General features: G+C 42.7%; 1 protein-coding gene across 1 annotated transcript in view; it reads right to left on the bottom strand.

The window, feature by feature from the left end:
* Nucleotides 1-16,835, bottom strand: part of UHRF2 (ubiquitin like with PHD and ring finger domains 2) — an 87,709-nt gene that overhangs the window by 51,090 nt on the left and 19,784 nt on the right. The window contains exon 3 of the mRNA XM_087716059.1: nt 8,349-8,608. Coding sequence (XP_087572185.1) covers nt 8,349-8,608 — 260 coding nt within the window. The remainder of the gene's footprint in view (nt 1-8,348; nt 8,609-16,835) is intronic.

Genomic DNA, 16,835 nt, shown 5'->3' with positions numbered 1-16,835 from the left:
AGGTCCAAGATGGCCCTCCACCCCCCTGAACTTTTGGGCACTAGGAAGAGGATCGAATAGAAGCCCCTCCCCTGCTGATCCCTGGGGACTGGCTCTATCGCCTCTATCTCTAGGAGATGGCAGATTTCTGCCCTCATGCGTTCCCTCTTTTCTGGGTTCCTGGGGGTAGGACAGCGAATAAACTTTCTTTGGGGAAAGGATAGGAAGTCCAGGAGAAGGCCCTTGCGAATGGTGTTGAGGACCCACTTGTCCGATGTTATCTCCTCCCACCTGTCGGCATACAGCCGTAGCCGACCCCCGATGGGGGGATCCCTGTGACCGTCACTTTCCCTTACGAAAGGGCCGGGATCCACCACTGTTGTTTCCTCCTCCTCGGAATGGTCTCCGAAAGGAAGACTGGGATTGGTTGGCACGAGCCCCGAAGGATCTGTCTTGGTGCCTATCCCCCCCTGCCTGAAAGGGCCTCTGATAGGAGGAAGGGTGAGAAGATTGCCCTGTTTCCTGGCTCCTGTAGGGTCTCTTACGAAAGGACCCCGCCCCTTTCCGGTCACCCCTTTTAAAGGTTGCCGGAAGGATCTTGCGTTTGTCCTTGGTTTCGGTGACAAACTTGTCCAGGGCCTCTCCAAACAGAAAGCCCCCTTTAAATGGGGCCGATGCCAGCTTCCATTTAGCCTTCATTTCGGCCTGCCAGTGCCTGAGCCATAGGAGGCGGCGGGAGGTGATATTGGAAGCTAGAGCTCTGGAAGAGAATTTTGCTGCTGTCAAGGTGGCATCCGCCGAATACTCGACAGCGGTAATAATCTTGGTTAGCTCATGGCGCCACCTAGATCTCCTGGGCGGGGGTCTGGACCTGAGTTGGCGCAGCCAGAATAGGGTGGCCCTAATAAAAAAGGAGGCAGAGGTGGATGCCTTGATGGCCCAGGCAGACGCCATGTGTGTTTTCTGACATGCCTTTTCTGACCTCTTATCTTCTGCCTTAAGTCCCTCTAGGAGCTCAGCTGGCAGGTTGGAATTGGAAGTTAGAGACACGACTGGGGCATCTACTTCTGGGAATTTGAGGATTTCCTCCATTTTATCTTCTACTGCATATAGAGTTCTATCCCCCCCACTGGGGTTGGTCAGGGTGCCTGGCTGTAGCCACTGGCGCTGTACCGCGTCCATAAATAGGTCTGGCACAGGAATAACCTCGGGGGTTTCTACTGTCTCTTTGAACAACCCATGCTTAAGATCCTTGGAAGTGGAAGCCTGAGAGGCCTCAGGTCTGGAAGTGGGGCCTAACTCTGTGGCCGTCATGGCTTTGTGCAAGATAGACTTGAATAATGACGGTTGAAACAGGCCAGAGAATTTTGGCTTGTCAGGGGTGGGGTTTTCGTCTTCAGAAAGGGCGAAAATCTCCCCTTCTTCCTGCTCAGAACTTGATAACCCAGAGTGAGAGGGGCTTGAAGATGGGGAGGAGGATACAGGCTCCTTAGAGGTGGAGGCCCTAGGTTTGCGTTTCTCCTTTGGGGCCTTGCCCTTGCTAGAGCCCTTGCGCTTAATGCCTTCAGCTATCCCTTGGGAGATGGCTAAGGCAATTACCTCCCTCATTTCATCCGAGAGAGCAGAACTTTTCCCCCTTTTTTTCTTTTGCTTACTGGGCCTGCGCTGGCTAGGCCTGCCTGAGCTGGATCCACCCTTCCCAAGGGGGGAATTCTGGACAGAATCTCGTTCCTCTCCGATGGAGGAGCTAGGGGAGTCGGGGTACCCCCAAGATGCTTCAGGAGATGGATCCCTGGATGCATAGTTATCCCCAGACAAGAATTCACTGTCCCCGGGGGATTGGGCCTCACGATCAGGGGAAGCTGACTCCCTGCTGCGACGGTCTGGGCTAGGTTCTGGCTGAAGGGGCCTTGAAACCTCCCTGGGATCCACTGTGGCTCTTGGAGAAGACCTTTCAAGTGAGCCTTTGTGCCCTTTGCCTTTATTTACAGAGGGATCCAGCTTGCAGCGCTTGCTGGAGGGCCCCACCTGATCCCCTAAGGCCTCCCTGCATTCCTCAGCCATTTCAGGTCCCCACGAGGCCTGGGAGATAGCTGGAGCTGGGATGGGCACGCGCTGGCCTTTGCAGTCCAAAAGCGCTGGCAGAATCTCCAGGAGGGAAGGGCCGCCTTGGGGTCGGATTTCCTTCCTCCCACCGCCCTCGGTTCCCCGAGACTTAGCTTATTTTCCGGAGGGAGAGGCTAGCTGGCTTCCCAGGCTAGTCTCCAGCCTCCCCGCGGCGTTCTGCAGTCGTTGAGGGCTCGCTGAAGCTCCGTTGGCTGGCTGGGCTCTTCTTGCTGCCTTGTTCCTCGCACGCTCTGAGCTCTGCCGCTCTGCCCGGTGAGTCGGAGCGATCCAAAATGGCGGGGGGTGCGCACGCAGCCGCTTCCCGCTCTTTCCAGCCCTGAAGGTGTGCGAAGGCTCCAGCCGTCGCTGCTGTTGCCGGACAAAATGGAGCAGGCGAGGGAATCCTAGCAATCCGGCTCACCTGCTTTAGAGCCTTCTCAGAGCCTTGCTGGATTTTTCCTCCCCCTGGGACGCCCCTGTTCCAACAGGGAACTTGGTTTATCCCACTAACTGCTCCCTTGCTAGCCAGCCCCCGCTGTGCAAGCCTTTTCAACCCCCTGCAGTGCTTGCAATTAGCAACAGCAGGGAAAAACCGGCAGCCCTTCTCTTAAAGCGACGGAAGCCTCACTGGAGGCAAATAGACAGACCTGATGTAGAAGCGTGATTTCCTCTATCTGAGAATTTAAACGTGGTCCAAATTGGGAAACTTTTTCCAGCCTTTCTGCTCTTAGACTGGAGCTCTCCCAAAACAGCCCTAACTCGGGCGGACTGAGTTTTCGAATTGAGCATGTGCAGGCAAAGGGAGGCGTGGTCAAGAAAATCATCACTCAGTCCAAGGGCAGATAGGCTGTGTTAACCCCGGCATTTGGGCTCTCTGAGCAGTGCACTGGAGAAGTTGGATGTTCCCAAAGTGCTGTATCAAAGCACATTAATAGAAAGTTATATGGAAGGGGAAAGTGTGAAAGAAAAAGGTGCACAAGCAGCAGGGATGACCGCAGCCTGGAGAGGATTGTCAGGAAAGGGCCATTCAAAAGTGTTGGGGACTTTCACAAGGAGTGGACTGAGGCTGGAGTCAGTGCATCAAGAGCCACCACACACAGATGGATCCTGGACATGAGCTTCAAATGTCGTATTCCTCTTGTCAAGCCACTCCTGAACAACACACCATGTCAGAAGCATCTTACCTGGACTAAAGAAAATCAGATGTGGTCTGTTGCTCAGTGGTCCAAAATTTTCTTTTTCATCTCATTTGGAAACCAAGGCCCAGAGTATGGATGAAAAATGGAGAGACACACACTGCAAGATGCTTGAAGTCCAGTGTGAAGTTTCCACAGTCTGTATTGATTTGGGGAGCCATGTCATCTGCTGGTGTTGGTCCACTGTGCTTCATTAAGTCTACTTAATGAAGCACAGCCATCTACCAGGAGATTTTGGAGCACTTCATGCTTCCTTCCACAGATGAGCTTTATGGGGATGCTGACTTCATTTTCCAGCAGGACTTGGCACCTGCCCACACTGCCAAAAGCACCAAAACCTGGTTCAATGACCGTGGGATTACTGTGCTTGATTGGCCAGCAAACTCGCCTGACCTGAACCCAATAGAGAATCTATAGGGCATTGCCAAGATAAAGATGAGACACCGAACAATGCAGAAGAGTTGAAGGCCGCTATTGAAGCATCCTGGTCTTCCATAATACCTCAGCAGTGCCACAGGCTGATAGCTTCCATGCCACACCGCATTGAGGCAGTAATTGCTGCAAAAGGGGCCCAAACCAAATACTGAGTACATATGCATGCTTATACTTTTCAGAGGTCCGATATTGTTCTATGTACAATCCTTGTTTTATTGATTGCATATAATATTTTAATTTTCTGAGATTGTGGATTTGGGGTTTTCATGAGCTGTAAGCCATAATCATCACAATTATGACAAATCATGGCTTGAACTATCTTGCTTTGCATGTAATGAGTCTATCTCATATATTAGTTTCACCTTTTAAGTTGCATTACTGAAATAAATAAACTTTTCCACGATATTCCATTTTTTTGAATTTTACCTGTAGTATAGTTATGGTTGCTATGTATGTTTTCTATAGGGGAAAAATTGTCCAACTAGGTATAATAGAAAGATAACAGTATTGAGAAGAAATTGATTCCTCTTGCAAACTAAAAAAGCTTCAGTGAGAACAGTAAAAAGGTAAGCATAATATTTTGGGATGAAAATTACTGTAGAAAAGGAGAAAAAATGCAAAGGATATAATCCAGATTTTCTTTCTTCTAATGAATAAGTTAGTACTGCAAGCTAATGATCTGTTGTTCGGTAATATAAATTAGCAATGATTAAAAATTTTAATCTTCTGAGATGCCATATTTTCTCACTAACATCTGCTTTCTCAAAGTAGAATATGAACACAGACTTCTGGGTGATGTTATGAGTAAAGTATTTAATAAGGAAACAAAATTAAAAAATGCAACATGATTTTGCATAGATTCTTGAATTATAATAACCAGTAATCCTGGATTTTATTTAAATGAAGCATTTCTGCTTCAGAAGAATTATCAGTCTAAAGAAAGCTCACAAGAATCCAGAATGATATATTTTATTAGTACAATTCCAAGATACTAACAATGCACAAAACAATGTCAAAGACAAACATTCAGTTGACTGCACTTTCTGGATGCACCAAGATAGAGCAGAACTAAATATGAAAGGTGATGCAATAGTTAGAGTGCAGTACTGCAGGCTACTTCTGCTGATCACCAGCCAGCAGTTTGGCAGTTCAAATCTTATCAAGCTCAAGGTTAACTCAGCCTTCCATCCTTCCGAGGTGGGTAAAATGAGAACCCAGATTGTTGGGGGCAACATGGTGACTCTGTAAACCACTTAGAGAGGGCTGTAAAGCACTGTGAAGTATGTAAGTCTAAGTGCTATTGCTATGTTGGCACAGAGCAACAGAAAGCACATCCTTTAAAGCAGTCTGGTGGCATACAATGGCATTTTTTGTTTTCTAAGTAAAAACTTCAGCTTTAAATATAAACCTGTTATTAACCTCTTATTTGAAAAATAAATTATGTGGTGTCACTAATAGAAGCAGATATACCAGTAATACATAGATATATAGCATATCTCAAAACACGATATAGCTAAATACACTAAATACTCCCAAAATTTGTTGTTGCTTACAATTAAGAAATATGTCAACAAAATAATTACATACAAAGATGCATTTTATACCAAAAAGATTCAAAAGTTACCGACTGATGACCACTATTTTAGATCTATACAACTTCTCCTATGAATTATTTCAAAACAGGTTTTTAAAAAACACTGAATTTTGCCCAACCACAAGGACCTACTTCAAGAGTGGAATTAGCAGCAAAGATTATACATAAGCAGTTCAGCAAACTATTCCATATTCTAATGAATACCAGATAGAACTACACAGCCTTCACTAAAAAGTGTTGAATGCTATATTTGATATTTAAAGAGTATCCAGCTACCATCCAGGTAAAGACTCTCACTATCAATATATAAAAAATAGTTTGACAAAGTAATCCAATTTTACCAAAACATTTTTAGCAAATCTGGAAGAGATAGTCCAAAGATTGTACTAGCATTGGGGAGAAATAAAGTTCAGTGATAAATACATTATTTTTTTCCAATTACACTGAAAACCTGAAAAAAATAATACAATTAAATGTCATCAGCAATTAATCAGGTTTGAAAATGAACCTGAAGATACAAGACATGTTCAACAACTACTTCCAACTTTTGCCAATAAAATTGGAAAATCATGAACTGGAACAGATCAATAGTTCTGGCCATATCAAAGGATTACCATGAAGGAGATACTATAAGAGACATTTTGAAACTAGGTTGAAGAGATTTGGACAATCTCATGCTGTATTCAAAGGCAAATGCTTAACACCATGACAAGAATAAATTCATACTGATATGTATGTGACCTAAAAAAATGGGTAGTCTCATAGAAATTGCAAATGAGCCAGCCATATTGCATGATGAATAGATCAACAGTGGACAACAGCAATCCTTGAATGGATACTGACTGACATTTAAAAAATATATATAGTACTCAATTTAAAAGTGCGGTAGACAATATAGAGGATGGCCTTGATGAATAAAGGGAAGATCTGTTGCTAAGGCAACAATCATATAAAATTAAAGCCTGAGAGATTTATGAAAAAGCTTCTAACAGCACCCTCCCCATTCAGTTAAAGGTAAAAGAGGAAGGACGGAAGTACCTTCAGAACATATAAGATTCTACTACAGAAGTAGAGTTTAAGGAATGGTATTTTAGGTTCTGTTCTTACTCCTTTGCTTATCTCAATATAATAATTCACAGGATTGTTTTCCATCAATTTGAGGCAAATGTAGTGAGCAGATCGAGAGAGACAATCCAGAAATTTTTAGACATTTGGGTAAATAAATGTGATCAAGATGAACCAAGTATAAAGGTTATTGAACAAATATGTATGAGAAAGGCATCCTCTCAGTTAATTCTTGCACAAATTACAATTTCTTGTAATTTGTGCCATATAGCAAAATATGTAAAGCTATTTGTAAAAAAGTATGGGAACAAGTTGTTAAAAACTTTCATTGGCACTGTAAGAGCCTTGAGACATATTCAAAGAATCCACTTAAAGCACCAAACTGAAGCCAGTTAGTTAATTCCATTTTAATTACCTATTCACATCATGGTTTCACCAGAGCATCAGATTGAGATAAACATTGGCTATGAAAATAATCATTAACATTGGCTTCAAAATTCAGCTCTTCTTTGGACTTAACATTATTTGACTACTGAAATCCTAGCAAGTACTATAATACTGTGTTTCCCTGAAAATAAGACAGGGTCTTATTTTCTTTTGACCCCTGAAATAAGTGCTTGGCCTTATTTTCGGGGAGGTCTTATTATTTTTGAAGTGCAGGAGGCGGTGAGTGTGGTCACCTCATGGCTACTATTGTGTTGCAATATTTTCAGAGAGGGCTTATTTTAGCACATGCGCTCAAAAGCCAGATTGGGCTTATTATCCAGGGAGGTCTTATTTTTCAGGGAAATAGGGTTCCTATTTATTTACTTTTAATACCTATTTGTAATGCTATAAGGTATGGAAAACATTAAGCTGCAAAATACAGATTTAATTCATTTATCAACGAAAACAATTATCTAATATTGAGAGACAATCCCAGTTAAAACTAGTATGTGTTTATAGAATAAACACTGTCTCTGCAATATTATTTATTTTGGATCAATTCCACATTTTGTGGAATCACTTTTTAAAACTTTCACAGAATGGAAAAAATATGTAATTTTGACCTTTTTTTCAAGCATTTTACTATTTAGTCTTTTCATTCATCTGTTATTGGTGTTCTTGAAAAGAGGAATGCACCTTTTTTTGCAGGAAGATGATGATTTTTTTTTAATATAGCCTCTGAAATAATGATGTAGGTTCGCATTAACTAGTGGAATGTTGCTTTAAATAATGTAAAATAAGCTAAACATAACCTTAAAATAAGGTTAACCTAACAAAAAATATTTTCTGTATAATGGACAGAAAATAGGCAACAAAAAGTGTAGGATGTTTGTGTGTGTATATAAGTTGTAATGTAATGTAATGTAATGCAATGTAATAATGTAAAATATTCTGGTTGTAGACATAGGATTTTTATAGTTGCTTTAGTTTATAAGTAAATCCAGTAAATTTCTTCCATCTCCCTTTTGGTATTACTCATGGTAAAGTATGTATATGGATCTTATCTGCTTCCTTGAATAAAAGGAAATAATATTTTCAAGATTTTCACTCAGCTCAAACATACACTATAAAAATTAATAAACACTGGCAAAATGAGTTTCCTGTAAGAATCCCAAATCTTAAAGAGTATCTCAATTTGTCTTTGGTATCTTTCAATATTTTAAATAAGTGTTGATTTCACTACATTAATAACTTCCCCAAGAAACATGTTCATCCTAATTCTAATTACAGTACTGAATATGGCTGTATTATGTCTCACACAGCCAACTGAACTTTTAAAAGGAAAAAAACTCAAAGTAAATGCTATATCCAAACTTTCCCCAAATCATGTCACTCATATATATATATATATCAAACACGTTTCACAACTTTTAAAATACGATTTCCTTTGAACTCAAAATGTGATCCTGTTTTAAGGATCCCATTTTCTTATTTTATATCAACCACAAACTAAATGGCATCCTCATAATAATATCAGCAGCACTTACTCATCATACTTGATACGATAAATAATATCTTCAGTATCCATATAATCTGTATAAGATGTGGAAGGTGTATTGTCCAAATTATTTGTATTTTCTCTAGAATGATCTTGGCTCAAGTTTCCATTAGTCCTTTTGTAATTACTGCCACTCTTTCCTTGAGCTTTTCCATTTTTATGTCCTTTTGTTGCTCGAGTTACATTTTCTATATGAGCTTCGAACCAGGATCCAATAGTGACATCTCGGGCATCCACCAATTCATTTATCTAAAAATAAATTTGACATTTAGTGAATGTTATGCTTTTATAACAAATGTGATGATGTTGAGCTTCTGTGCTAACTATATTTACACTTATACTAACTTAATTCTACTTTGGCATTTTTGTCTCTACGCTCTTATACTGCCTACATTGAAAGTTGTAAAAACAGATTTCATAAAATAGGATAGTCCTTTGTTCTGCCCTATTGGAATTCCTCCAACATATGAAGCAGATCTGGAGTTGTGCAAAAAATGTGTGAGAATAAAGAAATGTCGGTGGATGCCATTTTAGCAGCAAACTATTGCCATTGGGTATAAACCTGATTGTCAGAAAACTGTTTTCAAATAGAAGTTGTACAAAAACTATATATTTAATGAAAATAGAATATTGGGCTATATATAATATTCTTCCTTCATAATATTATTAACACCAATGATTTAATGTATCTGCAATTTTTTAATACATGTATGGCCAACCTGTGGGCCACATGAAGCCCTGGATAGCTAGTAATGCGGCCCCACAAGATTATAAACTTTTAACAGTATGCAATTTTTATAACTAACAATATTAGTTATATATTATAGGCAGCCCAAGACGTAATACCTCTTCATTTCATGTGGTTCAGGCAAGCCAGACAGTTGGACACCCATGTTTTATTTGTTGCCTCTATTTTAACTGGATGTTTCTAACTATGTACTGTTTTCCTAATAATCATATTTTCTGTAGAATTAATCCTTCATCACACAATAATTAAATAATTGAATCAAGAATACTTTATTTCCCTCTTGCTATGTACCATATTATAATGCAAGATACACTTAACATTTCACATATAATATAAATATTTAAGACTTATTAATCTTGATAAAGTATACTCTTTTAAATAACAAAGATTGTGTAAAACAACACAGCCTTGCTGTGCACCCAAAACCATGAACTCACCACTGCACCAGACTTTAACAACAAATTCCCTTTATGTAGTAAATTTTCACTTTTTTTTATTTTAGTCTCCTACATTTTGCTGAAAAATGCATTTTATATCTTTCAAAAATATGCTCCTAAACCTATACTAATTAAAGTCACATTATAAATTAATGTCATGCAAGCAGATTGCCATGAAAATAGTCAGATTAACTTCCTTAGCTTTCTCCATACCCCATATTACCCAACCTCTGCAGATATCTAGGAAAGCTACAGAATCAGAAAGAAATTGATTCTTAGTAATACATTCCACAGATACATTAACATAGTTGTACACAGGTCTGTTTATATAGACACCCAATGACATCCATAGACAATGTATTTTAAAATAGATAAAATACACTTTAAAATATAGTATCATAAACCAACAATCTAAAGCACAGGTTTCCAAGATAAATTTTCAGGTACAATGAAAGCAATCAACTAATATACACTATTTATCTGTACTTAAAATCTGTCTCAACATAATAAGTAACTTGAAAACAGAATAGAGACCAAACACGTTTATATTAGTATAATAAATTCTTTCATAACAAAGTCATGCAATTTAATGTTTTCTCTAAATCTTTCCAGGGGCTAAAATTGTGTTGTTATTTTTATGTGCAACAATTCAAGAGGGTGGTACAATAAAGACAGTTTTTCCTCTGTTGCAGCCCCCAGGCATGCTCCTAAAGATGTTCCTAGCAATTTAGCATCCTGATTAATTTTACGTATGGCGACTAAGAATATGTAATCCCACTAGACATTCACTATTTAGATCAGATGGGTACAAATTATCGAGAGCAAAGGCAACATTGATAAATTAAAATTTCTTGTACGACATAAATAAGTATTTGGAATCCTGATCAGCTATTTTGTAGCTAGCCGTGATGAAACCATGGGAGGTGATGACAGCAGTAAGATCTGGGGATATTCAGAAGCATGTCTTTCGTGACAATGGCTATAAATGTACTACTTTTTATAAAAGATTGGTGAACCTCATGCAACAATGTAGCTATGTAGTGACTTCAATTTCAGAAAGATATCTTTAATGCTAGCCAAGATAAAATATAGTCTTGTAAATTTCCAGGCAGATGTGCAGTGCATAAATAAAGTCACAGTATCCTTGAAATAACTCCTTCAGAACCCTCACCCCACCAGATCTGGCCTGTGTTGCTTCTTCTCAAATAAACTGAAATCCTACTCCCCTACCACCTTCCCAGGTTCATTCACATTTATTGTACATAGCAAGAGATGTGTTGCAATTTGAAGTGAAAGGCACTGAGAAACTGTCATAGGACTGTATTTCAGTCTCTGGCATGGGTGAAATTCAGCAGGTTCTGACAGGTTCTGAAGAACCGGTAGTGGAAATTTTGAGTAGTTTGGAGAATCAACAAATACCACCTCTTGCTGGCCCGAGTAGAGTGGGAATGGAGATTTTGCAGTATCCTTCCCCTGCCACGCCCACCAAGCCACCCCAAAGAACCGGTAGTAAAAAAAATTGAATTTCACCACTGCCTCTTCACTAATGTACATAATACCACATACAGATTCAATTACCATTATTTATGTATACACACACACACATATATGCTGGTCTTGTTGTATTCGGATCTTTTCCCATGTAAGATTGAGAGAGTCTTGGCAACGTTTCGGCGAGATCCCATTCGCCATTTTCAGGCGGGTGCCTTCGGCTTCAGGCCTGTGCGAGCAAAGCGTGATTGGAGTTGCCGTCTTTCTATAAATATTGGTGGGGGTGTGTGGAGTGCTGGCTTTGTTGCTGTAAGCGGATTGGTTGGCTGTGTTGTAACATGTTGATTAGTTGATGGAGTTGATGTTTGCAGATTAGTCGGCTGTTTCGTAACATCCTGTGTGACTGAGGTACTGACTATGTGCCTATTGTTCTTTTGTGTTGTAACAACCTGGGTAATAGGTGGTGTGATGACATCCTGAGCTCTATTGTAGTGATATCCTGAGTCCTGTGCTGCAACCTCCTGGGGGGGTTGGCTGCATTGTAACATCCTGAGCCTTTGTGTTATAACCTCCTGAGTTCGGTGATGTAATGTCCTGAGCAGATGGCTGTGGTGTAACATCTGAAGATGGCAAGTGGGACCTCATTGAAATGTTGCCAAGATACTCTCAATCTTATGTATGTATGTATGTATGTATGTATGTATGTATGTATGTATGTATATGTGTGTGTATGTATGTATGTATGTAATGTATATATACATATGTATGTGTGTGTATGTATGTATGTGTGTGTATATATATATAAGATTTTTACAACCCCCGGTATACCCAAATATGGGAGGAAGATCACTACTTCCATTCTCTGTCCTTCGGCTCGTCACAAGAGACCATCCAGGCAGAAACTCAATCTTTTTACTGTTGCCTTTTTGTTACATTTTGTTGTATTTGTGCTGATAAATAAATAAAGGGAGACTAGTATAGATCTATTTCAAGCTATTTAGCTCTCATCAGCTAGCCATACCCTTACTGGGATTTGAACCTGGGCTATATTACATACTAGGCAGACATCTTAGCCATTAGGCCACAGGCTCTTATCCGTTATCAGCGAAGCCAGGGTGAAAGGTATCTATTAGATTTTTACAACTCCCGGTATGCCCAAATACACACACACACACACACACACACACATGTTGCCAAGACAATCTCAATCTTACACAGGATATATGCTGGTCTTGTTGTATTCGGGTCTTTTCCCATGTAAGATTGAGATTATATTGGCAACGTTTCGGCGAGGTCTCACTCGCCATCTTCAGGCTGGCTTTTGGGCTTAAAGCATGGGCGGAGCTGCCGTCTTTCTATAAATCTTGGTGGGTGGGTGTGGAGTGCTGGCTTTGTTTCAGTAAGTGGAATGATTGGTTGTGTGGATGTATCATGATTGGTAGATTGGTGCTGATTGGTGCTGGCTGTGTGTCCGTTGTTGTTCCATGTTGTAACGGCCTGGGTGGTGGGTGGGGCTCATTTGTTGACTAGGGCTGGTTTCCAGATGTCTGGTAGGCGGGAGATATCGTAATTTATTCATGTTGTGGGGGTGTTTCTCTATTCCGATAGCTTCCATAATTATTCTCTTGTTGAAGTGTTCAGTTTTGGAGATTAACCTGGTTCCTTCAAAATTAATTTCATGTCCTGTAGCTTTAAAAGGGAAAGGGAGGAAGTTTTTTCTTTTTTCCTTACTGCGTTCTTGTGTTCTGCAATGTGTGCATTTATTCTCCTGTTTGTTTGTCCTATGTATGTTGCAGGGTAGATTTTGCATGGTATTTCATAGACTCCGTGGTTTTCTAGCTGGATTTTGTCTTTGGGGTTTCTTAAGATGTTGGCTGTTTTTTGGTCAGTGTTGAAGGCTGTCTTGATATTGTGTTTGTGGAGAATTTTGCTGATTTTATCTGTGGTGCCTTTGATGTAAGGGAGGAGGGCGATGCCGTTGTCCGGTTCTGTGTCTCGGTTTTTGGGGGGAATCTCCCTTTGGATTAGGTTGGTAATTGTTTTTCTTTGGAATCTGTTGGAGATTAATATGTTTGTGAGAGTGTGTAATTCAGTTTTCAGGTGGTCTTTGTCAGCTAAGCATTTGGTTCTGGAGATAAGGGTCTTGGCTACAGAGTTGATCTGTGCAGGGTGGTGATGGGATTGTGCGTTTAAGTAGCAGTTGGTGTGTTTTTTTCCCCGGTAGATGGTGTGTCCTAGGGAGCCATTGGGTTTTTTGTAGATTAGGACATCCAGAAAGGGAAATTGGTTGTTTGCTTCTGAATTGTATTTTGGCATGTAGGCTGTTGAGATGTGTGAGGAAGTTGTCCAGTTTTTCTTTCCCGTGTGGCCAAATCAGGAAAGTGTCATCAACATATCTAAGCTAGTTTGGGTTTGTGTTCAGATTTATCTAAGGCGTTAGTTTCAAAATGTTCCATTATAAGTTTGCGATGACGGGTGAGAGCGCTGATCCCATGGGTGCTCCTTCTATCTGTTTGTATCTTTATCAATTATGGATGAAGTATGTGTTGGTTAGGCAGTGGTTGGTAAGGTCCAGGGTGTGTTTAGGGTTAGGATTGTGTTTAGGGTTAGGGTATTTGTTTCTCTGAAAATAAGACTTATTTTCTTTTTACCCACAAAATATGGCTTGGACCTTATTATGAGGGAGGGTTTATTGCTTTGGGGTTGCCGGGCAGCTGCTCTCTTGCAAGCGGGCTCCCAAAGAGCCAGGCATAGTCTCATGGGCGAATGGCTGTGTTGCGCTGTCGCAGCAGCGCAACACAACAGCCATGAAGCCACCAGGCTCACAAGCAGCCACCCGGCAAACCCCTTTCCAGCCGGGCACAGCGCCATTCACTGACCTAGGGGTATTGCCAAGCTGCTTGAGTGCCTGTTTGCTGCCGCCCTGCTCCCGCGGCTTGGCGCCTTCAAAATGCCAGTGAATGGCGCTCTGCATGGCTGGAGAGGGGGGTTGTGCAAGCAGCTGTTCCACTCCTGCTTGTGCACCTCCCAGCCTCACGATGCCCTGGCCCAGCTCTCCACGCAGAGCCATAGCACCTCCACTGCTGCTGCCACTGCCACCATCCCAGAATGGCTTTTTCGGCGGCTTCCAAACCAAGTCTACCGGCAGTGGCCGCTCTGGGCATACACTCTATGGTTGTGGGCCAGCTGCTGACAGAGCATACAACCATAGAGTGTACGCCCAGAGTGGCCACTGCCAAAGTGAGAGCGGAACAGCCACTCGTGCAACTCCCTTCTCCAGCCGTGCAGAGCACCATTCACTGACATTTCGAAGGCAGGGAGGGCTTATATTTTTGCTCACCAGAAAAATGTGGCATGGCCTTATTATCCAGACATGTCATATTTTCGGGGAAACACGGTATAGTGTGTGTGTGTGTGTGTGTGTGTGTGTGTGTGTTTGTGTGTTTGTGTACACATATATACATACATATTTTCCAAGAGGAGTAAGAAAAGTTCTTTCTTTCTACTTGAAATGAGCTTAAAATCATTGTCCCTCTGCTGTCAACTGAAAAAAAAAGAATTTAATGAATTTGGTAGGAAAAAAGGAAAAGGCAAGGGAAAAATGCTTAAATCTACTGTATTTCATCTAACAAGAATATAGTGATTTTAAGTCTCTGTAGGGGGAAAGGGGGAAGTGATACAAATAGTCCCTGTAGATTAACTAAAAAGTAAACTGGAACTATTTGAAAGTGATGATCACAAGGTTTGAAGCAATAGGCCACTTACATAGATTCCATGGTCACATTTTTGCGCATGTGCGAGCTGCGGTATGGTCAGTAGCTTTTCTTGCTCCGGCTGGATAGGCAGAAGGAATGCTGGAAACATCACCGGTTTTAGCTGCGAGTCTTCCGGAAAGGAGCTCTAATGGTAGAGTATGATCCAGGGGACCCGGGCAGGCGACTAGCTGGGGAGTCGCCGTTCTCGGCTGGCTCCCAGCCTACGCGGTTGTTTTGCCGGTTCTTCCTATCGAGCAGCGAAGATTGCGGTTTCATGCTGGCAATGCCGCTCCCGGCAATTTTAACGACGCCGGGACCCTGTGACTCTATTTTCTGGTTTCAGGAGACCCAAGAGAGCCTTGGACTACTCTGGACTGTACAGGAGACCATCGTGCCAGGGAAGGGGCGGCTGGCCCAGATGGCGCCAAAAGGGATCGAGTGGCAGGCTTCGTTGACGCCACCACGGCCCTTCCAGGCGCCCCCCCTCCCGTATCACCTCAACAGCTTGCGGCGGTCTTGCCGGTCTTGTTCCTGCTTTCTACGAATAGGAAGGAGCCCTCGGATTTGCACCAATGTATTGTCAGCTTTTGGGGAGTGGGTTGGCAGATTCGCGCGGTGCTGGATGGAAGGGGCGGCGGACTTTGCTTGGCGTCTTTGCTGCCCCCTCAGCACCCCCCCCCGGCTCCACTCGATCAGGGCCTCTTTGCAGTGCATCCTCTCCCCGCCTTCCTTTACGATTGCAGAGCCTCCTTCCCTTTTTTACCATCTTCACCATCTGGCTCTCTTTGTTTACGAACTTGGACTCTCAGATTTCCAGATCTACGTCCCTGCTCCTTTGTTGCGACTACTGCCGCCCACCGCTAGCCCAAGAACATTATTCCAACCATCGGGGACACCATTCCATCTGCCCTCCATTTACAATCGCCTCACCCAACACGGATTTTTGGACCTTTGGCTTTGGGTGTCTTTTAGGACTTGAGGAAGGGAGAGGGGCAGAGCAGCTCTCCCTCCTCCTTCCGCACCATTGACTATCTCAAACTACACTAACGCAGTGCTCCGCAAATCTTATGAATGTGGTGTGGATGGTGTGCCTGTTTGATGTCTGTACCCACTTTTTAAAATTCATTATTGTTGTATTTTCTGTGTTTTAACTGATTTATGTGGGGACTGTATGGGTGAGTGGCTGTGTATGTATGAGAGGACTGGGAGTGCAGCCTGGTACCTCCTCCACTGAGTGCTATTGCAGAAGTGGTAGGGGGGCCCAGGCCTATCTCCCATCCTAGAATGACTGATATAAATTGCCTGCCAGAAGGAACGGAGGCTGTGAGGGGGGAAATAGGCCTATGATTGCGGGGGTGGACTGGAGCATTACGGTCATTATGGGGAGCGGCAGGTATGATGGGAACTTCAGGGCTAGCCATTACCAGGGAAGGAGGGTTCGCTATGTCGCAGCTATCCCCCCTTCCGGCCCTATTAGTTCTACTCCAGGGACAGATGGCGGGAGTTGTCAGGACGCTGGTCTCAGGCTGTTGCTGCTAAATGCCAGGTCTGTGGTTCACAAAGCTCCCCTCGTCCGGGACCTAATATTAGATGAGGAGGCAGACCTGGCATGTATTATTGAAACCTGGCTGGGCCCGGAGGGAGGAGTCCCCCTCACTGAAATGTGCCCAGAAGGTTTTCAGGTGCTTCATCAGCAGCGACCTCAGGAAAGGGGTGGGGGAGTGGCTGTCATCGTCCAAAGGCCTTTAGTTCCTCGTAGGATCCCTGCTCCAGAGCCTGTCGGGTGTGAGTCCCTGTTGGTGAAGTTGGACCTTGGGGGTCAAGTGGGCTTGTTGTTAACGTACCTACCTCCCAACAGCGTTGCAACAGCCCTCCCCTTGCTCCTCGAGTCAGTAGCCAAGCTGGCGGTAGAGTTCCCCAGGCTTATGGTGCTGGGGGATTTCAACCTGCCCACGCTCGGTGAACGCTCTGACAGGGCGCAGGAGTTCATGGCTTCCATGACAACCATGGACTTGACCCAAGTAATTCGGGGTTTGACTCATTCA

This window comes from Thamnophis sirtalis, unplaced genomic scaffold (genome assembly GCF_051295495.1).
Source record: "Thamnophis sirtalis isolate CommonGarterSnake01/CBP01778 unplaced genomic scaffold, rThaSir2_p1.2 scaffold_5, whole genome shotgun sequence".
NCBI classification, from domain to species: domain Eukaryota; kingdom Metazoa; phylum Chordata; class Lepidosauria; order Squamata; family Natricidae; genus Thamnophis; species Thamnophis sirtalis.
The sequence above is the reverse complement of the archived record's forward strand: the minus strand, read 5'-3'. Positions and strand labels throughout refer to the sequence as shown.